At 43.2% G+C, this 26,435-nt stretch overlaps 3 protein-coding genes across 10 annotated transcripts in view; 2 read left to right on the forward strand and 1 right to left on the reverse strand.

Annotated features, from left to right (window-relative positions):
• Positions 1 to 17,995, forward strand: part of CLTC (clathrin heavy chain) — a 33,697-nt gene extending 15,702 nt beyond the window's left edge. Inside the window, exons 10-33 of one of the 2 annotated variants that reach the window (XM_054847995.1) lie at positions 184 to 306; positions 579 to 716; positions 843 to 1,007; positions 1,129 to 1,309; positions 2,400 to 2,563; positions 4,257 to 4,382; positions 4,951 to 5,093; positions 5,464 to 5,698; positions 6,046 to 6,168; positions 6,265 to 6,410; positions 6,566 to 6,749; positions 7,083 to 7,275; positions 7,729 to 7,886; positions 8,097 to 8,261; positions 8,355 to 8,462; positions 8,587 to 8,754; positions 8,942 to 9,091; positions 9,368 to 9,499; positions 9,667 to 9,777; positions 10,496 to 10,666; positions 10,940 to 11,161; positions 12,264 to 12,284; positions 15,250 to 15,325; positions 16,584 to 17,995. In XM_054847995.1, the coding sequence (XP_054703970.1) occupies positions 184 to 306; positions 579 to 716; positions 843 to 1,007; positions 1,129 to 1,309; positions 2,400 to 2,563; positions 4,257 to 4,382; positions 4,951 to 5,093; positions 5,464 to 5,698; positions 6,046 to 6,168; positions 6,265 to 6,410; positions 6,566 to 6,749; positions 7,083 to 7,275; positions 7,729 to 7,886; positions 8,097 to 8,261; positions 8,355 to 8,462; positions 8,587 to 8,754; positions 8,942 to 9,091; positions 9,368 to 9,499; positions 9,667 to 9,777; positions 10,496 to 10,666; positions 10,940 to 11,161; positions 12,264 to 12,284; positions 15,250 to 15,325; positions 16,584 to 16,708 (3,528 nt within the window). In that variant the 3' untranslated portion in view covers positions 16,709 to 17,995. The remainder of the gene's footprint in view (positions 1 to 183; positions 307 to 578; positions 717 to 842; positions 1,008 to 1,128; positions 1,310 to 2,399; positions 2,564 to 4,256; positions 4,383 to 4,950; positions 5,094 to 5,463; positions 5,699 to 6,045; positions 6,169 to 6,264; positions 6,411 to 6,565; positions 6,750 to 7,082; positions 7,276 to 7,728; positions 7,887 to 8,096; positions 8,262 to 8,354; positions 8,463 to 8,586; positions 8,755 to 8,941; positions 9,092 to 9,367; positions 9,500 to 9,666; positions 9,778 to 10,495; positions 10,667 to 10,939; positions 11,162 to 12,263; positions 12,285 to 15,249; positions 15,326 to 16,583) is intronic. The other variant, XM_054847996.1, reaches the window with a different exon arrangement.
• A 1,272-nt stretch (positions 17,996 to 19,267) lies between these two features.
• On the reverse strand, positions 19,268 to 20,699 carry PTRH2 (peptidyl-tRNA hydrolase 2). Of its 5 annotated transcripts, none has more exons than XM_054847218.1 (3): positions 20,609 to 20,627; positions 20,108 to 20,219; positions 19,268 to 20,016 (listed from the first exon to the last, which is right to left on the reverse strand). In XM_054847218.1, the coding sequence occupies exon 3, from the start codon at positions 19,935 to 19,937 to the stop codon at positions 19,419 to 19,421; it is 519 nt and encodes a 172-aa protein (XP_054703193.1). In that variant the 5' UTR covers positions 19,938 to 20,016; positions 20,108 to 20,219; positions 20,609 to 20,627; the 3' UTR covers positions 19,268 to 19,418. The 5 variants fall into 5 exon arrangements, with proteins under 5 accessions (XP_054703193.1, XP_054703194.1, XP_054703192.1 ...); XM_054847219.1 differs by lacking the exon at positions 20,609 to 20,627 and adding an exon at positions 20,470 to 20,487; XM_054847217.1 differs by lacking the exon at positions 20,108 to 20,219 and having other exon boundaries at positions 20,609 to 20,699.
• Positions 20,700 to 20,731: 32 nt separating this feature from the next.
• VMP1 (vacuole membrane protein 1) overlaps positions 20,732 to 26,435 on the forward strand; it is a 70,863-nt gene continuing 65,159 nt past the window's right edge. The window contains exons 1-2 of one of the 3 annotated variants that reach the window (XM_054847208.1): positions 20,732 to 20,836; positions 25,221 to 25,352. The gene's annotated coding sequence lies outside the window, so the exon portion shown is untranslated. Of the gene's footprint in view, positions 20,837 to 21,251; positions 21,845 to 21,875; positions 22,645 to 25,220; positions 25,353 to 26,435 lie in introns of those variants that run through there. The other 2 variants (XM_054847209.1, XM_054847210.1) reach the window with 2 other exon arrangements.

The following is a 26,435-nucleotide window of genomic DNA, read 5'->3' on the forward strand; positions in this document are numbered from 1 at the left end:
TTTTGTGTGAATAATTACTGCTAGACTTCATACGTGTGTCCTTTCATACTTCCCTATGTAGTCTTTTCCAAATGAGGAAATCCTGACAGGGCAGTGTAAGCTACTGACAGGAGCTTTTACTGAGCTCTGTATATAACAAGGGATATGCTCTTGCCGAGTTATTACTTTTCTTTCTCTCTTCAGGTTGGGTATACTCCAGACTGGATTTTTTTGCTGAGGAATGTAATGAGGATCAGCCCTGATCAAGGACAGCAGTTCGCACAAATGCTTGTTCAAGATGAAGAGCCTCTTGCAGACATAACACAAGTAAATAATTTTATTGCTATGAAATATTAACTTCAAGGCCTTAAATTGATAAGAGGAGCCATACTCTTACCATCAGAGAAAGATTTTTGAACTAGGAGTTTTTGGATTTACTTTATCGGGACAATGTTCTTCCTTGCCTAGTTTTAAGAACACTAAAGGATGGCTTAGTGCAGTGCCAGGATAAACAGTTTGGTTTTGGAAGCTGTATTCGATGTTACTTTGTTTAAATGTGCTTCCAATTTCTAATCAAAAGCCTAATTCTCTTTTTGCAGATTGTGGATGTCTTTATGGAATATAATTTAATACAGCAATGTACAGCCTTCTTGCTGGATGCACTGAAGAATAATCGTCCCTCTGAAGGTCCCCTGCAAACACGTTTACTTGAGATGAACCTCATGCATGCACCTCAGGTATGCTTTCAGAGTTATGTTGGATCAGACTTGTCTGTAGCTAGACCAGCCACCACATAGTGGTTCATATCAAATGCTAATGATAGTGTTTACAAACTAAATGAAACTTTTCAATATTCCTTCTAGGTTGCAGATGCTATCCTGGGAAACCAAATGTTTACTCATTATGACCGGGCTCACATAGCTCAGCTGTGTGAGAAAGCTGGCTTGCTGCAGAGAGCACTTGAACACTTCACAGACTTGTATGACATCAAGCGTGCAGTAGTTCACACTCATCTTCTCAATCCTGAGGTATGAGATGAAATATCCTAAATCTAGCAAAAGCCAGGCCATTAATAATAGCTTTAAAGTTTGACTTCAGAGCATAGAGTGTTCTACTTGGATCTAAAATGGCTTCTGTGGTTTTTTGCAGTGGCTAGTGAATTATTTTGGTTCCTTATCGGTAGAAGACTCTCTGGAATGTCTGCGTGCTATGTTGTCTGCTAACATTCGCCAGAACCTGCAGATTTGTGTCCAGGTAGCTTCAAAATACCATGAACAACTGTCAACACAGTCACTTATTGAGCTGTTTGAATCCTTCAAGAGCTTCGAAGGTAAGTTCATGCTATTGCCTCTAGCAAAAGGAGCTAGTGCTCGCCACCTCATACATTGTATATGAAGGACTGTCCGTCTGCTGAAATCTAGAGTGTGATATTGAGCTTCAGTACTTAGGCCTCAGAGCTGTCTTGAAACCTGACCTAAACCTTAAAGTTACCCCGTTAAGGGGGGGCACCAACAGTGTTGCATATTTTGGTTTTCTGAAATGCTACCAAAAAGCTTGGAGCTGTAGCCAGCCTAAAAATTTAACTGAAGCTGCTGGCCTTTTTCCTTTGTCCAAAATGCTCATCTTGATTTGTGTAACGTTTTGGTTTTGGTCTTTTGTACTTCTCAACAAGACTAGCTGTGTATAGTCTAGTCAGCATGGCAGTATGTCAGTGGTCAAATCTCTCAGACATGTGGCTGAACATGTCTTGCTAAGCTTTTAAAGAAAACTTCCTTAAAGACTGAGAACACAACATAATCTTGGACTCTTGGAACTTAGCATCTTATTCTGCTAACCATTCTCTATTGTAGACAGGTTTCTTGCATAGGGCAGCCTATGTGTGTTTTTCCAAAACCCACTTGAATCTTGACTAAGTGACTTGGCAGTGACTTGTCTAAAGTAGTCCGGTGTTGTAAGGGCATCAGCTTTAAGTGATCTTTAGCTGTGGGTCGTGCAGGCAGCTCTTGTGCTGTGTGCTTGTTTTGGTGAAAGGTGTGATAGTAGCTTTTGGGTACAACTAGTTTTGGTTTTCTAAGCTGTTCCTTGCTGCTGTCTAGGGGGTGTATGGAAGGCATGTGCTGAATATTTAAACAAAACTATTGATGATGATACGTTTATCGAAGTTGTATATAACACACCAGTTTGTGTAATACATGGGGAACAAAACCAGGCTCAACTCAGCTAGGACAATCTGGTCTCTGTAAAACAATTACAATGCTTGAATGTTTTTGGTTTTTTTTTTTTTTTCAGTTCTTTGTAAACTTCTGTAGTAGTCAGATTCAAATTTTCATGTAACTGTAACTTGGAAAGCTTGCTTAAAAGCTAATATTGATCCAACTCAAGTGCTTTAGCAGAGTAACATGTTGACTGTTTCCCTCTAGGTTTGTTTTATTTCCTGGGCTCTATCGTAAACTTCAGCCAGGATCCAGATGTGCACTTCAAGTATATTCAAGCTGCATGCAAGACAGGACAAATTAAAGAAGTGGAAAGAATCTGCAGGGAAAGTAACTGCTATGATCCAGAACGTGTTAAAAACTTCCTCAAGGTAATGTTTGGGTAGCACTGGACTGTCTTGGCCTGTTTGGGGTTCTGATAAAACACGGTGGGTGTCACTGGTGAAATGAGGCAGCTCTGTGAAATATGAATGATTCTTAACCTTTGCACTTAAGGATCCACCCGTCCTTTTAAACCAGAAGTATCTAGCATCTTGGCAGTACCTCCTGAAAGAGGCTTTGCCTGGAACAGTATCTAAAAAATGGAGAATCAGATCAGTTCCTTGCTGCTCTTAGTAAGGTTAACCTGGCTTGAACTCTTAAACTGTAATAATAGCACCAGCTCATCTAGAACTCATTACAGATGTGTGCTATAAAGTAGGAAATGGGTAACTTGAAGGTTGAGAACCACCACAGTGCCAAATGAGTTTGTAACTTAATGCTTGTTTACAGTGTAATCAGCTTCAACTGCGTGACTACAGAAGCAACCAAGGAATAGTATCAATTAATTCCATAAATGCTTTCAGAGTTGGAGGTTGATCTATCCCACTCGTCTTATTTGTATATGCTTACTGAAACTTCAGTTAGGTGAACTGCAGTTTAGTTCTGCTGGGATGTGCCAGTCAGTGTAAATACATGCTGACTGCCACAGGTAGGATTCAGAGCATTGCTGAAACCCTTCTGAGGTGTGCTCAGAGTTCAGATTCTGTAGCCTGTTAGTAGTGCTGAGCTTATTGACAAACGTAGCACTGCTAGAAATATGAGAGAAACAGCGTGGGAGGGGAAAACTTTATCTGGGAACATTTCCTGCCTTCATGTTTGTCGGTTACATAGCGTAGTCTTAGTTTTTGCAATCATATCTGAAGATGGCAAAACTCTTCAAATGACAATTCTATAAAAATAACCTGGTGTCACAGAGGTGTAAGGTATGTAAATTGATCAGCCACCTAAGATAAGTTACCAAACTGTCAAATTCCTGATGAAAGCTATTGTTTTTTGTGCTGTTCCATGTCTGGAATGTGCAGGACATGTACCAGGTAAATCTCCCAGTACAGGCCTCCCTGTGTAAAGTTTTTAAGTGTAATTTATATGTAGGATTATATTCTGGGATGTGCATGTGGAAAATAAGTGATCTGAAATATGCATCTGGAATACTGTCTGCCACCTAGACTAAGCTTTTGTACTGTAACCATTGTAATCTTATGCTGAAAGTTGGAATGCTTTTAGATAACTAATCTGATTAGCAATTTAAGTAGTACTGCTACTAGCTTGAGTCTTACTGTTTTCTAAATCCATAGTTAGAAGATATTGCAAGAGACATGGCACTTGAAATCGAATCTATCTATATATAAAGTTTTACATTATGATCCACAACTTGTCTAGTCTTGGTTAAATTTCTTTTGAAATCCCAGAGTGCTAATCCTGCACACCAAACACCATTGGCAACTAAAAATGTTGTTTATAGCTTAGGCTTGTAATAGTTTTACTGTGTTGTAAAACTTTGTAGAATCTGCCATGCAAAGGAGCAGGGTTAAACTTCAGAAAGCTTCTTGCTGTAGCCCTGAAGTGTGAGTACTCCTACTTGCTACATTTTGCAAACAATTAGTTGATCAATAAGCTGTCATTATTTGGTTGACTGTTGAATTTTGGCTTTCCAAATTCAGCTGCTTTAACAGTTTAAGTGATGGTATTTGTCTGCTTAAGCCTGAGAACAAAACCAAATTACTGAAGCTCTTCTCTTTGTAGGAAGCTAAACTCACTGACCAGTTACCACTCATCATTGTATGTGATCGCTTTGACTTTGTCCACGACTTGGTGCTGTATTTGTATAGAAATAATCTCCAAAAATATATTGAGATTTATGTACAGAAGGTAAGTTACAATCTGTCACTTGGCTTTAATGAGTCAAACTGCTCAATCTTTCTAGTATTATGTATAACTGTAGGCACTGTGTTTGCAAGTATTCTGCAAAGAGCCTCATGCTTGAGACTGACACTTATTAGCGCCCTTGGGAAGTTAGCCCTTATGTGATTCAGATCTTTTATTTATTCTTTGCTCAAGCTGAGCAGTAACCCCCACTAATGTGCTTTGTGAAGGAGGAAGACTTGGTAGAATAACTTTGGTGTTCTTAGGGTAATCATAACTTCCAGCATTTTAGGGAGAAAAAGTTCTCCTTTATACTTCCTGCAGGGACAAATTGGCTTGCTCAGGAGCTCCTCCTATGGAGACTGAGCATTAGTGAGCCACTGAACTGTGATGTGAACTTCTATTGACTGAAGAATTGACTTTCAAGCTTGTCCAGAACCTCAGGAAGCTGGGAGTAAAAGCAGGATGATGAGGTCAATTTTAACAAGAAGCCTTCACATATACTTCTAGGGATAAGTATTTACTGCCTATATTGCATGGTAACACACTGACTTCTTTAAATGATCCCGTTTAGGTGAATCCAAGCCGTCTGCCTGTTGTTATTGGGGGACTGCTTGATGTGGATTGCTCTGAAGATGTGATAAAGAACCTTATCCTTGTAGTGAGAGGTCAATTTTCAACTGATGAGCTTGTTGCAGAGGTTGAGAAAAGAAACAGGTATTAAACTTGTGCAAGTCCCTTAACGCTGCCAGACTGGTAATGGTTACACTGCTTGTCCATCAACATGTGTTCTCATTACACAGCTAAAGCTGGTACTGACATAACAAGAAGCTGCCACTGGTTGAGCAAGCAGCCAAAATCTGCTTTACTTGGCTGATGTGGGGACCTCCTGTAAGCAGCCTCCAGATAATGAGTCTTTGGCATGTGATGTTCTTCATAGCGTCAGAAAGTTATATCGTTACAATAAAGAACCAGAACGCAGGTCAAAATGGAGTAATATAACTTGAGTTTAGTTAGTGAAGAAACTGTGCAAGTGGGTACTTCTTATTCACTGAACCTCTCTAATGTGAAAACCACTTCCTTCTAGGCTGAAACTGCTTCTGCCCTGGCTGGAAGCAAGAATTCACGAGGGTTGTGAGGAGCCTGCAACTCACAATGCACTGGCCAAAATATACATTGATAGCAACAACAACCCAGAACGATTCCTGCGTGAGAATCCTTATTATGATAGTCGCGTTGTTGGCAAGTACTGTGAGAAGAGGGACCCTCACCTGGCCTGTGTGGCTTATGAGCGTGGACAGTGCGATTTGGAACTTATTAATGTATGTATGCCAAAGCAACTGACACATGGGTTAAGTTCTAACCTGAGTATCATGGGATAGATATTCAGGTTCATGACTGACAGAAGCATTTATTTCCTAAAAAGTATTAAGCTAGGAACTGCTCACTTCTAATAGAATAGGTAGCTATTTAATCTCTCTCCGCAACTTAATGAGAAGTGCGAGACTCCCCTGGACATCCTAGAATGGGAAGCTAATGGAAATATCAAAGCCTGAGATTTCTAGTCTGCATCTCTGGTGGGCTTATTTGATGTTGCAATACAACTAGTTCAGCCACTGTAGGCTCAATAGCTGTGACTTCACTCTGAATAAACCTTGCCTTCCACTAGGTGTGCAATGAGAACTCCCTCTTCAAAAGCCTTTCCCGCTACTTAGTTCGCCGTAAAGACCCCGAACTGTGGGCCAGCGTACTACTGGAAAGCAACCCTTACAGAAGACCGCTCATTGACCAGGTATAACTGACAAAATGTTAAAAGCCTTTACTGTCCTAACCTGACTTGCGAGTACCTGACTTAACTGATTTGTCAATGGCTTGACTCTGCCCGCAGGTTGTACAGACTGCATTGTCGGAGACACAGGACCCTGAGGAGGTCTCTGTTACTGTGAAGGCCTTCATGACTGCCGATCTTCCTAATGAGCTCATTGAACTACTGGAGAAAATAGTTCTTGATAACTCTGTGTTCAGTGAGCACAGGTGCGTAAAGTCAAAACTAAGTCACGGGGACCTTGAAATTATACCTGGTGCAGGTGTTAAATTGCTGTAATGTGCAACAGCAAATAACTAATACTTACTGCAGACAGGGAGGGTGAATTACTTGATATGCACTAATATTTTCTTTCTCTATTTAGGAATCTGCAGAATCTTCTCATTCTTACAGCTATTAAGGCTGATCGCACCCGTGTCATGGAATACATCAATCGCCTGGATAACTATGATGCTCCAGATATAGCCAATATAGCTATCAGCAATGAGCTTTTCGAGGAGGCATTTGCTATCTTCAGGAAGTTTGATGTCAACACATCAGCTGTACAGGTATCTTTTAAAATCTCAGTCTATAATAACTCCTTGTGACATGTGCATCCTCGCACAAGGACTTTGCTGTTAACTTGTGACTTCAGTACTAAACACCATGTAGCAAAGTGACCCAAAACTGCTCAGTGTCTTATGAAGTAGAACAAACATTGTGTATTGAACCCTCTAGTAAAGTGAAACTTTGTAAGCATAAAATCACTCATGTGGTGTGGGTTGTATAGAGTACTCTCTATTTTAAAAGCAACTGTGGATCTGTTGAACTGACGTAAAACACAGTGTCTTGTAAAACTGACCTTTATGGATAGTGGCTGATCACGATAACCCTTTCTTTAGGTATTAATAGAGCACATCGGAAACCTGGATCGTGCGTATGAATTTGCTGAACGTTGCAATGAGCCTGCTGTGTGGAGTCAGCTGGCTAAAGCACAGCTTCAGAAAGGGATGGTAAAGGAAGCAATTGACTCATATATTAAAGCAGATGATCCTTCCTCGTACATGGAAGTCGTTCAAGCTGCCAACGCCAGTGGTACGATTGTTTTTAAGTCTTTGCTGTTGATGCTGCTCAGTTTGTTTGCGTGGTTTGTTGCTCAAACTGCAGTTCTGCCAAACCTGTGTCTTGATGCAAAAGAGGAATCTGGTCCTTCAAAGACTGCCCTAAATGAGAAGGGGAAAAGACAGTGTATTCTATTTGCAGATAATTAGTGGTCTTGTAACTACCTTCTTTAGCTAGCTGGAGACTTCTGTCAGAGCAGTTGCTAACTAAGGAGGTCTCTGCATGAAGTTAAATACCAGGAATTATTTAGTTAGGCCCATCATAAGGTGACCTTATTAATCTAGTGTAGCATGTGCAGCATGAAGGCTAGTCTTTTTGGGCAATAGCTGTAGAAATACTTATGTCAAACTAGGGTGAGCTGGTGGTATAGTTAAGGACAAGTGTCCTCAACAGCGGGAAGTAAGCATTCTGAACTCTGTTTCATAGGAAACTGGGAAGAACTGGTGAAGTATCTCCAGATGGCACGCAAGAAGGCCCGGGAGTCATATGTGGAAACGGAATTAATCTTTGCTCTTGCTAAAACAAACCGTCTAGCAGAGCTAGAGGAGTTTATCAATGGACCCAACAATGCACATATCCAGCAAGTGAGTGAGACTGAGTTTCGGTTTTGCTGAATCACAGCAGCAGGCTCCTGGCTAACCAGAGGGGTTTTGGGACTTCGATCTCTTTGGACGTGCAGATAGATCTTGCACTTTAAAGGCATTTCCATTTTGATAATGGCTTGAACGCTACACGCTTTATGTAAGCCCTTGACTGAAAAGCTACAAGAATAACCTGATTATGCTCTCCTGTAGGTTGGTGATCGCTGTTATGATGAAAAGATGTATGAAGCAGCTAAGCTGTTGTATAACAATGTGTCCAACTTTGGCCGTTTAGCCTCGACTTTAGTTCACCTAGGTGAATACCAGGCAGCTGTGGATGGTGCTCGGAAAGCAAACAGTACTCGCACATGGAAAGAGGTAAACTTACTGATTGAATAAGTTAAGGGACTTCAAAGCCGTAGTGTCTTCAGAAGCTTTGGTTATAAGCAATAATGCAATTGTCAATTCCAGGTTTGCTTTGCTTGTGTTGACGGAAAAGAGTTCCGCCTGGCCCAGATGTGTGGACTCCATATTGTAGTGCATGCAGATGAGTTGGAAGAGCTAATCAACTATTATCAGGTAATTAAGCTGACTCCTGTTTTACAGTTGAAGTGAAAGTTCTTTTAATGGTGACTCTGTCCAAAGCTGGAAATTTAGAGTTGGGTTGGTTCCTAATGTTGTAACCTTTCTGCCTGTATCTTAGGATCGTGGCTACTTTGAAGAGCTGATAACTATGCTGGAAGCAGCACTTGGACTTGAGCGAGCACACATGGGAATGTTTACAGAGCTAGCAATTCTCTACTCCAAGTTCAAGCCACAGAAGATGAGGGAGCACTTGGAGCTGTTCTGGTCCAGAGTCAACATCCCCAAGGTGAAAGTCTGAGGCCTCGCATCTAACTTAAAACACATCTGTCAGGATTGTCTGTACCCTAGCTTTTGCAATAGTAGCTCTTGAGGTTATTAATAGAACTAAAGCCTAAGCACTGATGGATGCTGATAGCGATGGATGCTGATAGCAATAGATGTTAACTGGAATTTCTAATATGCCTTTTGCTTAGGTTCTGAGAGCTGCAGAACAAGCCCATCTCTGGGCCGAACTGGTGTTCTTGTATGATAAGTATGAAGAATATGACAACGCCATAATCACAATGATGAATCACCCAACAGATGCTTGGAAGGAAGGCCAGTTCAAAGATATCATCACTAAGGTATTACTTTCCTAGTGAAAGGAGGTAAATTTCTTGCTATGTGTACTTCAGAGCTTTTTCTTCACTAGTAGCCTTTTTAAAATTCAAAGTTCTTGATATTGCCACATAATTTCAAAGCACGTCAACTGCAGTAACTAAAGAGATTTCTAAAGACAAGAACAAGTCTTGGATGGGTGGCTCAGTTGTGCTGGAATATCTAAAGTTATGTCTGTCTTTCATTTGTATTCCTCTATAATTAAGCTTCTGCTCTGAATGTGCATCCTTACTCATCTCTAGGTGGCCAATGTGGAGCTGTATTACAAGGCAGTTCAATTCTATTTGGAATTTAAACCTCTGTTGCTGAATGATCTGCTGATGGTGTTGTCCCCTCGGCTTGACCACACTCGTGCTGTCACCTTCTTCACAAAGGTAATTTTCCTGCTATCCGGATCAAAGAACAAGTTGCAATTGGAAAAGCATTTAGTTGTAGTAGCATTTTAAAGTGCTTAGCTACTTTACTGCCTCACAGGGAGAATGCTAGGAGACCTCTACAAAAAGTTATCTTGACTTAAATTTATCTACCTGATTCCTTGAAGGTTAAACAGCTACCACTGGTTAAGCCTTACTTGCGCTCTGTTCAAAATCACAACAACAAATCAGTGAATGAGTCCCTGAACAACCTCTTCATTATTGAAGAAGACTACCAGGTATGTCGTCTTGTGAAATGGTAATGTCTGCAATGAGTATCGACTTGCATGTTCTATATGCTTCATAATAGAAGCAGCTATTCCTGAATTTCAAAGTTCTGTTCAAGCTGCCTTCTGTGTCAGTACTAACCTTACATTCTGGCTGTGCCTTTAATGTCTAGAAACACAGGTTTCTCTCTCATTTTCAGTAGACCTTACCTGTTCGCTGTTAACTTGCATTCCTTAAGCATATGCTGTTTGTCACTTCAAACTGAACAAGTGGTGACTAGCCAAGGATTAAGTGGAGAACTCTTAGTGACTTTCTGAGAGCTTTTTGGGTCATTCCTACTTGGGGATAGGCTGGCTACTCTGAGTGTGATGGATCAGCTTTTATTTAAGGCAAACAGTGGGTGCTAAGGAAAGAACTCATAGAAAGGGCAAACAGTTATGATGTCTAGCTGTTCTGCTGTTTTCAGAGAACAGCTGTCTGGTATTCAGAGGCTCTTAACATCAGTGATCACTACTGAAAAACATTAACTGGAATACCCTTAACTCCATGTGTGTCAAACACTAGCTTCTCAAAAAAAAAAAAAATTAACTGTCTCTGCAAGTCTGGCTGGAATACTTTATCCTCCTAGAAGGAGCAATACAGAACTAAGACATATGGAAAATGTTTGCATCTTCGTGGATGCACTTAGTACATCTGAGGTGTGAATAGCTTTTTTTCTCCTTAACTCAGGCCCTTAGGACTTCTATAGATGCTTATGACAACTTTGACAACATTTCTCTTGCTCAACGTTTGGAGAAACATGAACTAATAGAGTTCCGAAGAATTGCTGCGTATCTCTTCAAAGGAAACAACCGCTGGAAACAGAGTGTAGAACTCTGTAAGAAAGACAGACTGTATAAGGTAAGACCACTACGCAGGTCTGGTTTAGCTTGCTTGGAGAGCCGTGACTTTCTAGTAAAGGTGCATCTTTTTGGGTGCCACTAGGTGGTGCCTGTTGCTAATCTGCCAAGTCTTGCTTCAGAGTGGCAGTAGATGGACGGATTTCCTGGAAATAAGTCAGAGTGCTTCCTCTCTGCTAATGTCAGTAATAGATTGCAGCTTAGTTAAATACCACATACATGTCACTGATTGTATTATGGCACCCGAGGCTAAAGAGACTCTCTTCTCTTGTAGGATGCAATGCAGTATGCTTCAGAATCCAAAGATACTGAGTTGGCAGAAGAGTTGTTGCAGTGGTTCTTGCAGGAGAACAAGAGAGAATGCTTTGGTGCTTGTCTCTTCACCTGCTATGATCTCCTGAGGCCAGATGTTGTTTTGGAAACAGCATGGAGGCACAACATCATGGACTTTGCCATGCCATACTTTATTCAGGTCATGAAGGAATACTTGACCAAGGTAGGAGCTTCTCCAATGCTGCAAGCTTGTTAGTCACTGTGGTGTATGCCTTGAGACTGTCTGCTTGCTACTAACATTGATGTGGGCTTTGTCAAATGTCTGTCTGTCCATGTCCACACTTATTTTTCAGTCCATCTGGGGAGAGACTTCGCCCTCTAAGAGACTGAAACACTTGCAGACTCCACCTTATCTGCCTGTTACGGAACCTACATCAGTAGTATTTGCCTGACCATGGGCAGTGTCCTAAAATAGATCCAGGATTCAGGCTTTTCATATGCCATGTCAGTCAGGAATCCCAGCTGAGATCAAGTTCTAACTAAATTCTAGACTGTATACTAAAAAAAGCTTTATAGCCAGATCTTGAGTTAACTTGTTCTGCTGTGCGTTTAACTCTAAAATGTGGCTCTGATACTTAATTGCCCTAATTATGACTCAGCTTTTGTTTGAAGTGCCTTAGGATGGGGACAGTATTTGGTAATGCTCTGACAGACTTGAACCAGATTTGAGTTAAATACCAACTGTCACTAGCAAGATTTACCCAGCTGAAGCTTTTAGAGTATCTTCCAGTGAAATGGCGTAAAATCCTTAATGATGAAGACTCTGTGAGGAGTAAAAGCTTAACTCAGGCTTGAGTCGATGAGGACTGGAGTGCCTGTTTGCCTAGAAGATTTGCCTGGCTGTTAACTGCTGAAGGCAGGACTACTCTGTGGTCCTATAGCAATCTGCTGTCCTTAAATGCTGTAATTTGGGGGGAGGTGGGGAGCTATCTAAGCAATAACATTGCTTGTCAGATATGCCTGACGTACCCAGCTAATATTAGGCTTCTCTTGAGAGTAGTAGTCTTGGAGCAGGATTCTTAAAAATTAAAACTTCATAATCTGCTAAAGGATTAGGATATAACTGTAGTGTAGCTAATGAAATCAATGCAGTAACATCTAGCAACAAGCAGAGCTGCCTTTCTAAAGCAGATACTTCTGGTGTATCTTTGTTTTTACTCGCCTGTATCTTAATTATTTCTTCCCTGACGCTTTTGTTTCTACCTTTTATATGCTAAATATGGAATTTGATTTTTCTAAGCTGCACCTTCTGAATTCCTTTGCAGGTTGATGCAATAAAGGAAAAGGTGAAAGTTGATTCTTGTTTTCCATCTTTAAGTCTGGAGGACTAAGTCTAAGGATTCTGCATGAGTTTTTTTCTTTCCTACGTTTACTACACTGCTGCTACTGCTTTTCCCCAAAACAAAATATCACTAAAGCATATGCAAATTGTTTACAATTTACTACAAGTAGCTAGTGCTGTAGGACAAAAGTAGATTCATTTGCTACTAATGAGCTAATAGATCCTCAGGAAGGGCATACAGGTGATCAGTTGGATCACAGTCAACCTGGTATCGAAAGGATACACGAGTGCTACTATTTAATGGCCAATCTGACTGGAAGAATTCCTACAACAAGCAGCAACTAAGTCTTGGACCATTGTCTCCGAACCATAAATCGATATGGCATTTGCTAGTCTAAGGACTGTGATCCAGTTTCTGATCTCTTGACCGTTACTAATGCGTGCTGACAGTAGGCAGAGTAGATACTAGCTGCTTAAGAAGAGACTCTTCCTCATTCAGGTGTCCAGTTCTTATGGTGCTAGTCTAATCCACATGGTGCTCTAGTTCACATAGTAACTTAAAACTTCAGCTATTAGACAAAGTCTGTGGTTCTCTTCCCTGTAGTAAATTTCTTGTAGTTGTGTAAAAAAGACTGCCTTCCAAGCTCTACAGCTTTATTAAACTTCTCTTGCTACCTCATTTAAAAAAAAAAAAAAAAGTAATGCTTATGCTCTTCTGAGGCTACTCTGAGGCTTGCCTTTTGCTATGCAATTTTGCCCTTCCGAAGGGCAATCTCTAAGGTTTTTGTCCATCTGCTTCTGTACAAATACCACTCTGATTCTCCTTAGACCAGAGGTCAGCCCTAGTGTGAGTTTTCCATTAACATGATTGAGCAAAGGGCGAACAAACTGACAAATGGCTTGAAGATGGACTAAATGCAAACTGTTTCTTGGTGACAAGATGTCTGTAATTACACCACTGGAACTCAAGGCTAACCTGACTAAAACGCGTAGTGTAAGGTCCTTCAGCAGCTAGTAAGTGAGGCAGTAAGAAAGCGTGTGTGTGAAAAAAGGTAATTGAACTGCAGTGTTTGCATAAACTACGCATGTGTAGCAGTCATTGCAATTACATCCCACTATTCCTTAAGCTACAAGGCATTGCTGTGGGCTGCGTGTGGTTTTTTGGGGGGAGCCTGTATGGCAGTCATCTTCAGACCTCACTCTTGCTTCAGTACTTTTGCCTCTTTTTCATGCACACATAACACGATAACATTGAATGCATGTTACTTTTCCTCTGCAGCTTATTGCAGTCCCTGTGGAAAAGCCTTTAAAACAATCTTGCTACAAGTGTGTAGGGTACTGAACCTGGTGATGCTCAAGCAAGTGGTGTAAGAACCATCCTGCAGGCTGGTTTCAAACTTGTGTTTGTTATTGTAAATATTTGTTTAGCTCTGAGGGGAGGTGTCAAAACTGGGTCAAAAATGCATTAAATGTCCTGGGCTGGAGGCTTTCCAAGTGTGCGTAAGCCAAATGCTTCTGTTTAGCAGCAAACTCTGCACATTCTCCTTGGATTTACATCTCTAAATCTGTGCTTCTGTGTTCAGTGTGGTGCCATTTGAGTTAAAAACAGTGCAGTTCTCAGCACGGTGTCTGGAAATGAGTCTTGAAGCATTGGCATACGCTCCTGTGCACTTTGACAGCAGCAAGCCAGATACTGGTGTGAGGCAATGAAAAGGCTTGCCGTGGAAGCCCAGTCTATGAATGAACTTGTAAAGCTTAGTACTTCTGCCACTTCCTGGATTTATGCCTCTAATTGAGGTCGCAAATTAGCGGGTTTATGGAACACGTTGTAATTCACAACTAAACAGAAGAAAGATGTTAGAGCTGCCTGCAAATATTTGATAATGTAGTACAGTTAAGCTGAAAACTGTTCAACTCATGGATGTTGGTGTAGCTGAATAAGTAATGCTGACCCTGTGGAAGTACAGGAAACCTGTCTTCAAACTCCTTTATTAAGGACACAAAGGAAATGAAAGACTAATCTGGTTTGTGAGTTGTCTTACTGTCTTAAAAAGTAATTGGCATGATTGTCTCTGACTTTATCCTAAATCTTATCTCCCAGGTAAAACATCAATACCTAATTTTTGTGGTTTGAGTTTCAGGGCCTGCCTTAGACTATAGTAATGCTGAGTTTCCTTGGATCCATTTTAGTAACAAGCAATATTTCACTACAGAACAAGTTTCTTCTCTTGCCTTTCTGTAGGGGTGGGCTAACAGCACAATTGCGCTTGCAGTGCAGCAGAGCGAAGCTGGCTAGTCTTGCCTTGTTACTGTGTGTTAAGCTCAAACAAGTTGAGTATTTGTGGGTTTAGGCTGACTGCCACACAGATCTAAAGTGGAAAAAAGCAAATCTTATACACATGCATTCTCTGCATTTGAACTTAAATTGCATGAGTGAATGGGTTTGGAAAGTGAAATCTTGAGGCTCAAGTGACATGTCGGATGCTATTGCAGTCTGCTGTATGCAAATACCAACTTCAGATTCCTGTGCCTCAGCGTTCTGTTCAGGGAAACTTCTCCAGGTCTGGCCATTATCTTAGCAATTGTTCCAACACCAAAGGTCTCCAACTGACATTGTGCTAAAATCTGAGTTTGTGTCCTAAGGCTGTTGGTTTGAAGTAGTTGGAGTAATGCTGATGAGCTTACTGATGTCAAAGTAGCTCTAGTCCAGTATGGGACCTTTCGTACAAAGCTTCAGCCTGGAGTGAGCTTTCAAAGAAGTTCCGCAAATCCCTCAATTAGGGGTTTTTTTCAGGAAACAATCAATCTTGACTGCACCAGTACCAACATTGCTACTTGAATTGATCTTAACTTGTAAATGGTCTCCTTTTCTTGATGGGTGTTAACATACCACTAAGGCTTTTCCACTTCTCTGCCATGAGTAAGTACCTCTTTTAGAGGAGTTTTTTAATTGTTGGTCTCAATTCCAGGTGGATAAACTGGATGCATCAGAGTCTTTGAGAAAGGAAGAGGAGCAAGCTACAGAAACACAACCTATTGTTTATGGTAAGGCTTTAGTTCCTGTGTTGTCAGTAACACATTTTGCTTCTAAAAACAACACTTCACTAGTCATGTTTTTTCCCAAGGGAGTCCTTGGAAATGGGAACATTCCTTATGTGAGATAAAGTCTTAAAGGAATGTGTTCCAAAACACTAAATAAAGTACCACTCTAATGCTGCTGCTGCTGAGACTGGATATGGACTGCAGGATTGAAAATTGTCCTAGCTTATTAAGGAGACACTTTCTGAAGAAAAGGAGTGCAGGAGCTGTACTATTCGAGACCTCCAGCAAGTGCGTTACTTGGATCTTGCTCCACACGCTTTACTGTTATCTTGAGTATTTCCTTTGTATCTGGGTTATTCCACTAATTCTAGTAAGAGTTACAAATCTGAATTCTGTCCAGTGATAAAGGAGCCTCCAGTGTATAGCTGACATCTCTAGTCACTATGCCCTGGAGCAGTACAATAATTGTGAAATATTTGTGGCTCTACAGCCACTGGGTGTGATGTTTCAGGATCTAGCTCTGAGTACTCACGTGACAAGTAACCCAATCTACAGTCTCCAAAGCAAAAAATGTTGTAGCAGTTGTCTTTATGCACACTTCATATTCCTAATATATTTGAATTGCTGCTATAAGGCTGAACTAGTCTGGAAACTGTCCTGGCCTAACACGCTGTTATAACTGCAAACTATTTGGTTTATTAAATTGTTATCATAAGTAGCTGAAAGTCAGACACTTACCAAAGATGTAATTCTCCAGAACAAACTATTCCGTTGCAGTGAATGTGACTTAGGAAAATGTTTCAGAAGGTGTTTCTGTACTCTGGGACTGCAGGGGTCAAGCCTTCCCATCAGGCTCACTGTAGCATAGGATTCTGGCCTTAAATGAAGCAGAGTTACCAACACAACTGGAGCAGGAAATGCTATTCAGAAAGCAAACTGATCCTGGGTAGCCCCGTGCTGAAGGAATAGGAAGCTGTTCCCTTCTCTCTCCTCATCAGATTTCTACAAACTTAAATTACTTGCCCCAGATTTCAAGAATCTGTCAGTGTCCACATACTTCCCAGTGCAGTATTTTTAGCCAGGTACTCCGTCATCCCGAGGTTTTGTGGGGAAATCCCCATTCTGGCCACTGAGGACCCTAACCCAGGGCAATGGGTTAACTCCTTGTTAAACATACAAATGCCTAGAGGGAAGTTGCAGGAATTCTGCTGACTGAACTCTTGGTACCGAGGAATAAAGCTGAAACTGTTCTGTCTTCCAGGTCAGCCCCAGCTAATGTTGACAGCAGGACCCAGTGTCGCAGTTCCTCCACAAGCACCTTTTGGCTATGGCTACACCGCACCTCCCTATGGGCAACCACAGCCTGGCTTTGGGTACAGCATGTAAGATGCAGCACAAGTCAGTTTGGAGCTAGCGTATTTTCTTACTGAAACTCCACCGTCCCTCCCCGCTTTAACTCATAACAGGGAAAAGCAAGAGTTCTGCCTCGTGTTCTTGTAACCTTTATTTCATGAAGGACTGTTTTTTCTAGCGCAAACTATTTGAATCACTTATGTTAAATCTTTTTCACATTCCATGTCATTTAGACTTTACTTTAAAAGGGGAATAGTTTAAACAACTTTGTTCAAGTGGGCTTTTGCAGGACTGCTTATTACCATTAAGTCTATTGTGAAGATTCTGATTTGCACTCTATAGTGTTAAACTCTAATATTGAATCTTAAGTTCATTGTATGTGAGCAGCTTACAGTATGTACTGTCTATTCTAAATGCATTTAAGTCTCACTGTATATTCGGAGAAAGCTAAAGTGAAGATACTTGTATTTGACCTTGCAAGACTGCTGACAAGAGACAACACTAATCAGCATATCCTACCCTGGTTGGATTGCATAGCTCTAAAAGAATTTAAAATGCGTACAGACAACCTTGCCTGACTTAAAATGAGTAAAAGTTTGGGTTTTTTCCTTAACCTATGCAGGTTTTTCCAGTTATGCATATAGAAAATGCTAGTGTCTTTTTGCTCACTCCATATGTAACAGATGACCTTACGTTGTGCTGTATCCTGTGCTTTTGTGGGACATTCCATTCAGGAACAGAGCACCATGATTCCAATCTGTGTATTTACTAACCCTGCCCTGAGGTTTGTGTATGTTGGATATTGTGGTGTTTTAGATCACTGTTTTGAGTGTACAGAAGAGAGAATTCAAGCATATTGCTGTTCAGTTTTGTTTGTGCAATTTGAAATTACTCAATTTAAAAATAAATTACTGGACTGTGGACATGCTGCATAGTGGTAGCTTCACTTTACTGTCTTCAAAAAGGACCTTTGAACTCGAACCAAGTATTATTACAGTGCTAGTAGTTTGGGGCATGCAAGTGCATACATTCAGGGCTATTGAGGGGCCATTAGAAGAGCAGCAATGGAGACCATTAGTGGTGTCTTGCACTGAGGGGGCAATACAAGAAAATCTGTAATGCTTTTTCTGTAGAAAGCTTATGCCAGAGAGAAGAAAATAGCACTTTTCAAGAGTTGGCTGCATTGTGGTCAACTACAGCATATTGACCAGATGATACGTTAGGATTGTAGTAGGGTGTGTCAGTTAAATTGAGATCATGTTCTAGGTATGTAAGTTGCCTTAAGTATATTTAGCTTCAAATAAAATTGACTTAAATGTTTCTCTATGAATACTGTCATATTTGAGCATAATGAGTATTATTACAGCACTGGCCCTATCTGATTGCTGTAGAAACTTCCGTCCCCAGTGTCAGGGTCCAGTTCTGAGCCCAACTCCCCTTCCTGCTCTCCCCATGACTCCCCAGTCACAGTGTGAGATCCCATCAGCCCAGCACTGCAGCAGTTCCATGTGTAATGCTGGGTGGAGGCAGCTGCGGGGGCTTAACCTCCCACAGGCTCTTGGTTGTTGTTCAAGAGCGTGTTGGACTAGAAGTCTGCAGTGAGTAGTGTTGGTCTTTGTAAAAATATTACGCCTAAATAAGACATGCACTATAAAAATGCCTCCATTCTTTGTGTTAACGACGCTTAAGCTTATGTTTCAACCCCTCTGGTGTTTGCTCTGGGTCTGTACATTTGACTGATGGAGACAAATCCAGCTGAGTTCCTGTGAAATACATTGTGTAAGAGAGCAGAAGACATGGCCGAGAGGCTGCGAGATGTGCTCAGCAGCAGCATTCTCACAAAACAGCTCTTCAACTTACTAGTCAGTTCTGCGAGCTGCAAGGGTAAAATTTACACGTGCGCCATGATCAGCGCAGTGTGAACTCTGTCCAGTAACATCCTTAAACCCAAGATGACTTAATTAATCCCCAGTAAAACAGGATTTAAGTTAGTTGCTGTAAGACAAGCTGTTTGTATGTAGGGTAACTCCTTTACTTGGCTAAGCTGGGACTGCTGACCTGCCTGCGGACTCCTGCACTACCAGAAAGGAGCGTGGCTTGCAGCTTCTCCCCACAACCATTCAGTGGATCTTATGGGCTGGGCTGCAAAGCCTGTTTAACTTGGTCAGTCTCATACCAGTGACAAGTTATTGCATCAGTTACTCTGTTAGAAGCAGTTGGCGCAGGAAGCTGGCTACAGCTGCCCCCAGCTGTATGGGGTAATCTTTAACTGCTTCAGCAGCTAATCTTCTCTGAATTAAAGAATGTATTTCTTAAAAAACAAAAACAAAAAAATCCCCACAAACGCCTCCTGTAAGGCAGAGAGGGGGAACCTCTGTCATTTTTAGCACATGGGACAAATTCACTTAAACTTTAGTAATACTTCTATTCAGCCAGCAAACCAGACCAAGTACAAAATCCTCAGTCAATATTGCACAAGACTTCCATAAGAAGGAGCCCACTATACATGTAGTAAAATTCTGCCAGCTCTACTTTCCTCGACTCCCCTGAGCCTAGCATTTGCTTTCCCACTTCAGAACACAATACGGAAGCTAGAGAAACCCAATTTGTAAATTTAAGTCTCTTACAAAAACTGATTATTTTATTTATACTGAGAGAACATACAGAAAAATCCCAAAACCTGGATTTTTATCCCTTCAGTACAGATACACACCACTGTGTTCAGATTCCTTTGATCCCTAGTTTAGAAGAGTTTTAGATGACCAGAAACTTTATCTACTACATCAGCTGGTCCTGGTCCAATACCAAGGACTGTCTGGGAGCCTGGAGCTATCTGAGTACGACCGGCATCTTGTATTAAGCTCACAGTCAGTCCAAGGTGTTTAGCATGAGCCAGGAGTTGGATCAGAGTCTCTTCATCGGGAGCTTTGAGGACCACTTTTGGTTGTCCGCAGTACTCCCACTGTTTCAGGAGTTCGGGATTTCTTCTCTGAACTTGCTTGTAAGCGGAAACAGCGGCATGGGAACACTGTGCTGCTACTTTACCCTTCCCCATCTTCAAATCGTTGCGGACAATCAGCACCATCTTGAACTCTCCGGACTCTCCCATGATGTCAGCTTCGCTCCCCAGATTGTTGGTGGGTGCGGTCATTCCGGTTTTGGGCTGTCTTAAAAGTCTCCCTCGAATGCCCCATCCCAGGCACACGCCGCACGCGACTCCGGCAATGACGCTGAGGAACCCGGGCTTAGAGAGATAATCCATGATGGACACTGGCTGTGAAAGGCGGGCGGGGGGGGAAGGCAGAACTTACTCGAGCGTTTTACAGCTTCTGAGAGTGCACCTGGTTATTTGGAGATAACGTTTGTGAAATTAAAAAAAAAATTAAGAAATTATCCCATCTTCCTGCATTGGGAAGGGATGCTCGGAGACACCTTTCTTGGTGCGTGGTCTCCTGCTTTCCCAGCGACACCTAATTGCAAAGATGTCACAGGTGACGTCAGGTGCACAACACACCCGTGATGGGCTTCAACTCGGGAAGGAGAGCTAAGGAAAAAATTGCAAATTACGTGGAAGTTACACCCAAAAATGGTGAGAGACGGTAAAAAGGTGGGGGTTTAAAGCCGGTACCCAAAATGTACTGGCGGGCTACTGCCCGGGAGAGCGAGGGGCAGAGCAGAGCCGCCTCCCGCTCCACCGAGGGCTGCGACAGCTCGGGCAGCCACGGCCCCGCCAGGCCCCGCCAGGCCCCGGGGGCGCGACCGCAGCGGGCAGGCCGGCGCCGGGTAAACCTCACCTGGTGGAAGGAGGGGGCAAAAACCGAGGCCGAAACGAGCCGGGTCGGGTCCCGGGGGCAGCGCCGGAGCCGGTCCGTGTCCCCGCGGCCCTCAGGGAGCCCCGGCGGCCGGGAGGGCCCCGCCCCCGCTCCCGCTTACCTGCCACGCGCCCGCCAGGCCGCTGCCGCCCCGCCGTCGCCCGGAGGTGACGGCACCAGCGAGGGGCGGGACGCTGCTGCCAGCCGGCCGCGGCCCGCAGGAGGGAGGGGCAGGGAGTGCGGCGCGCGGGGAAGTGACGCGCACCGGTAGGCGGGAAGGGGCGGATTTGGCCCCGCCTCCACTTCCGGGTTGGCCCGGGCCCAGCGGGAGCTACCGGCGCGGAGCGTGGTGAGTTGCGGCGCTGCGGGCTGGACCGGGGTCGGTCGGGGGAGCTCGGCTGGGTCGGCTCGGCTGCCGGCAGGGCCTTTCCCGGCGGGTGGGGCTCTGCGCTGCCGTCCCGTCAGCGGCACCTGCCCGGCTTCCCCCATCCCGCCCCCTCAGACACCGGCCTCCGGGCCGCTCCCCTCACGGCCGCCCCGCACCGGCGTCGCTCCCCTCCCCCTTCTCGCCGTGGTGACGCGCGCGGCCGCACCGAGCCGCACCGAGCCGCGCTGCTGGCGGGACGGCCCCGGCCCGGGGCGGCGGGGGGAGGCGTCCGGCGCGGGGGGTTGGGAGAGCCGCCAGCGGGCGGAGTCGGCGGCGCCCCGGGGCACCGTGTCCCAGCGGCGGCCCACGCGGTGTTGGGCAAGTCCGGGGCCGGGAGGGGTGACGGGAGAGGCCCGGTCGGGGTGGGGGAGCTGCGTGTGGGGTAACCGGGAGGTGACGGCGGGCTGGCCGTTGGAAGGGTGAAGGAGGCCGGGAGGGGAAGGAGCCGTCCCCGAGGCGCTGAAGTGCGGCAGGAAGCGTCTCGCCGTCGTTCCGGGCGAAACCTGCGCTGCTGCAGATTCACCTCCGTCCCGCTGGACACCTGCTCTGCTCGGGACGCTTCCCGTCGCGCCGGACAGACCCCTGGAAACCGTACGATAGACTCGCCCTGCTGTGGCCCGAGGGACGGTGCCTGATGACACAGTGAGAAATTCATCCCGGTAGCTGTGAGGAGTCGGACACCGATGGCCTTTGCTTCTCCAGTAGAAACGTGTTGTGCTTTCCTAGCTGGGTTGCTAACTGCCTCCTCTGCATCACGCCGACCGCCCTCGTCCCTGTAGACTGTCCGTGGCTTGTCCTGCGGACGCGGGTGCTTAGGCCCAGATCCATGAAGACTCTTAGTGTCTCATTTCCGTTGCCTGAAATTAAGCACCTAGATGTGTTTGTCTGGTTTTTAGTTCTCTGGCCAATGTCATCTCGCGATTATGGAAGGTAATAAAGCAGTAAGATTCCTGGTTTGTTCCTGTTTTGGCTCTTAGCTGTTTGGCAAGTCATGTAGGTGACCTGAGGGAAGGGGTAATAAGTTTGATGATAGTGGCTGTTTTTCTATAAATTGCAGTGAATCCAGGTTATCCCCTTTGAACTGCACATATGACATTTCTTCAGGGTTCTCTCCTGTCCCTGTTTTCTCTGCTATGTGAGGTGATGCTTACCAACAAGTGGGTATCCTGGTTTAGTTAATGTTGATAATATGGGTTGAGCACTCTGAGGTGCAGAGAGTGTGATATTACTCTTTTATGCCTTGGAGCATATGAATTTTGTTTGAGCAGTGGTTCTGGTACTGTTTTACTGTTAGCACTTCTGCTCTTTGAAGGTTGTTTAACCCCAGTTCCTGCCAGATCGGTCGATTGGGGGTTCTCGTGCTTTATACCATCTTACCTTATGATAGCATATATAAGTTCTTCCTAATGCATTCATCTTCCTATTGAAATAGGCTTCATTATGTCAGTCCTCTTTCTTTCAGTCCCTTATTTCTGCAGTATGGACTTTTCTTTATTCCTTATCGGTCACAAGTGACGGTTATGATGATTGCTTCATCCCATGTTTTCACATGAGAGTTTGAAAAAACATGTTTCCAGTTGTGCAATGGAGGGCGAGCACTACTTATTAATTTGAGCTAAGCTTAGCTTCTTGTCCTACTTAACAGCTGAAATCGATGGTACTTGGAATTTTTGTGGGAAAGGATAGGAGGAGACTTAGTAGCTTTTAAGTGGGTAGTAGCAATGCAGCAGGTGAGTATACTGGAAACCAGCCTCTTTGCTGGAACATCTGCACTATTTCCACCTTAAAGCTTTTTTCCTGTGGTTGTCTTTGAATATCTTTTGAATGTCATAACTGTTTCTGACTACATCTTGTGAATATGTCTCCCTAGAATGTTTTGTGGAATTAGTGCATATTTTTAGATCTCCTCTTATTTCTTAACAAGCTTTGGTTTTAAAACAAAGAACTGTTGCTCCTGATGTATAGTAAGAGTAGGCCAGTTCTTCTGGTATAATGGTGATGGGAAACATAGTATTATCTGAAGGTTCAAACTTTAACTTCTGTTACTTGTGGAGAAGTCTGAGTTGGATGGACTTTGCCATTCCACAGGAACAAAGAGCATGGCCTTGAAGCTGTTGCAACACTAAGCTTTTTGTATTCCTCTGGCAGGCTGGAACCATAGTTGTGGGGCAGCACCTTGCTGGTTTTGGTGCTGCGCTGACCAGGTGGACCCAGGAGACAGTAAGATGTTATTACTGAGGCAGGCAGATGTTCAGTGTATTTCAAACTTGTTAAAAAAATATTCTTCTGTCTTACAAGGCTCAGAATTAGCCTCTGTGATTCACCTTGTATGGGCAGCGTATTCTCATTGAATGGCCAAGGCAGCCATAGTGTAACCTGGATTGGTTCCAGTTAGAGACTGTTAACATCTTTGAAAAACAGAAGTTGTCTCAGGAGCATGTTCCAGCTGCTGTTTTCTGTGGGGTTTGTTAGATGCTTCTGTCCATTCCCTTCCATCTGTGCTGTACCTCCTCTGACAGAAGCAGCACTCTGGATATAATGGCTGGACAGGTTCAAGCATCTTCTTGTGGGGAAACTGTCTCCCAGCACCTACCAGAGGGCAAAAGCAAAGTTCCTACCAAATCTGCGCTCTCCACCAGCTCCTGGAGGAGTCAGAGGTGGTGATTCTTAAGACTGCGTTTATACACTTTATTTTTCTAACTCTTCGTTCTTTCCTAGTCAACTTTTAGCAGACCTTTTTTGTGCAGGATGTGTTAACATCTTGTGACAATTCCTGTGACCTTCCTTTCCTCTGTGCCTTTTGGAAGCATAGGGAGGCTGATGGTGGAGAGTTTGGCTGCCACCTTCCGAATGTGCAATGCAGTCTGAGGGCTGAGACACAAACGTCTTGGCAGAGACTATGTGCATGGATTTCTGTATAGCCCTCTGGAACTGAGGATGTGAAAGATACTGTGTCTGTTTAGTCACCTGAATATTAAGTTATGGTCTTTTTTCCAATGCTGTGTGGCCCCTCTCTCCAAAGTCTTTCTCTCTGCTCATATCAGTCTTTCCAAATCATCAGTTTTGGTGTAAGGGCTGCTTGGGCATACATGACGTGCCCTCCCCAAGAAGTACGTTATCGTGGCGCTGTAGTACTTGTCGCTGAGTCCCTGTTTGAGAGAGGACATGAGGTACGGTGTATTATAATGCTGTCTCATTCAAAATCTGGATGGAGTTAAGCTGGGTGCTTGGGAAACTGAAGTTAGCATAGCAGCACAGCAGTAGGAGGTCTCCTGTGATGTCCTCAGGTCACCCTCTCAGCAGCGTATTTCACCCTCTCTGATAACCTTGAGGTGGTTTTCTCAGCAGCTGGTTGAGCATTGCTCCCGTCAGCAGAGCAGCAGTCTCATTCTGTAAGCTGTGATCTGCACCCCAGGCTTGCTGCCTCCTGCCAGCGTAAGGAGAGCAGAACCCGTCTGTGATCTGCATTGTAGCATCAGATGCTACACTGATAATGTTCACATTTCCAGTTATTTCAATTTCCTTTCTTTTAAATAAATATTTTTCTTTTTTTTTTTAAAGTTTCAGCAAGAGATCACTGCAAAGACCTGAACAACATGAATTTTGTCTTTCCTACCCTCTTCCATGCCTTTTCATCTATATATTGTGTAATGACTCTACTGTATGATTATAGAACCTGATTCTACTGCTGGATCTACGCAGACAACCATCAATATTCATGTTTCACCTGAGAAAATCCACCAGGGAGAACAGTTTAATATATGTGGCCTTAACGGGAGAGACAGAACTTTTAGTAACCTCAAAAGAAAATGCGCACCATCCCTGAAACTCATGTTACAACGATATTAAATCATTCTTTCCTAAAAGATGTCTCAAAGTCTTTTTGAAAAAGTGGAAATTTTAACTCTAAATTGTAAGATGACTTTTTTGAAATAGTATTTGGCTAGGAATTGGAAAATAGGTCTGGTGTACAGAGGCATAACCCAAAAATGGAAACCTATGGTCTTTAACTGAATTACTTTTCCTTTGAGAGATTAAACTATTTTAGTTAGAAAAACATTTTTAATATGGGAATAAATGCACTCATATCAACCCATTAGAGTTAAATCTGTGGAGATTTTGAACATCTTTCAGATGTGTCCTAATTTATTTTAATTGAATGCTTCCCATGAGTGTTAACGGACTGGAAAAAATCAAGCAGTCACTTTTTCTATTTTGTGTCATCTTTAGGAAAGTTATTAACCTTCAAGTTAGGGTCTGTGTCAGTTTTGTATCACATGATGAACAGTATTATCTTACTCTGTAGGGACAGAAGGTTTGGAAGAGCAGTCGCTTCGGTCTTGAATGTCTACAGAGCTGAGGACGTAGTTGTCTGTTCTGCTGGCTTCAGATACAGAAGAAGTAGTGAAGCGTGACGTAGTTGTACAGAGCTGAAAGGGTATGTAACGTTTCACTTCGACTGATCTCATCCTTTACCGAAATGTTTTCATGTGCCAGGCAGTCTTTGACTTTTGAGGGAAGGTGCTCTCCAAGCTGTTACTTTGCCAAGAAACTGTTAACTTACTCCCTGTCTAAATTATTGCCTATGTAGAGCATTTGATGACTGAAACAAAACCGTATTACACATGTGTAATGCTGTCTATTTTAGTGCAATTACTTATCCACCTGTGAAAGTCTGGTTTTTAATCTTTTGTTCTCTTTGTTGTAATTGAAGAACAGTGATGTAGACAAAGAAGAAGGAATGGTTTATCAGAAAAGTTGAGGAGAGAGAAGAAGCAGGATACCGGCAGGATTGGTATTTGGCTTAAAGTGCAAGAAATGACAAGACTGAAAATGCTGTGTTGCTAAGGTGGCTGGGAGAAAACATCAGCAAAATGGTCTAAGCTATAAATCTGGTTCTAGCAGCTGTGTGATGGAGATGAGAGTCAGGGGTCTAGGGTCTCTTTAAGTAAGAAGTGGTAAGAATTAGTGATTTGAACAATGTCTGGGAAAGCGGTGAGATCATTAAAATAGTTTAACAGCTTCCTTGTTCCAGCACATTGGAAAGGAGTCCTCAAAAAAAATCCTTAGTACAGAACACAAGTCCACATTCTGCTCCTCCAAGTGAGAGTGCAAGCACCCAACTGCTTTGTCTTAAACTGTTTCCTTTTACGTCAGCGCACCCAACACTCGGGTGCTTCAGCAGCCTCCCCAGAGCTTCAGAAAGAAGAGACTTTTGTCCTTTTCTCTGATTACGGCGTGCAGAGATTGCAGTGCCTAATTTTGTTATGTTCTCATGCTCTAATAGCTTGTTATGCTTTGTCTCACTTATGCTGTGAAGTGCCAGTCACAGTTACCATAAGCCCTTTTTGTTGGCCGATTTACATTTTGACTAGCAATAATTGTCTTTTTATGCTTAACGTTATGGATTGCGCTAAAGCTGAATAGTGTTTTGTGGGCTGTTTGTTCAGCCCTACAAAGAAGTTCTTGTGTGAGCACAGCTCTAACAAATGATCTAAGCAACTCTAATACAAAAACTGTT

Source organism: Grus americana, chromosome 19 (assembly GCF_028858705.1).
Source record: "Grus americana isolate bGruAme1 chromosome 19, bGruAme1.mat, whole genome shotgun sequence".
Classification (NCBI taxonomy): Eukaryota; Metazoa; Chordata; class Aves; order Gruiformes; family Gruidae; genus Grus; species Grus americana.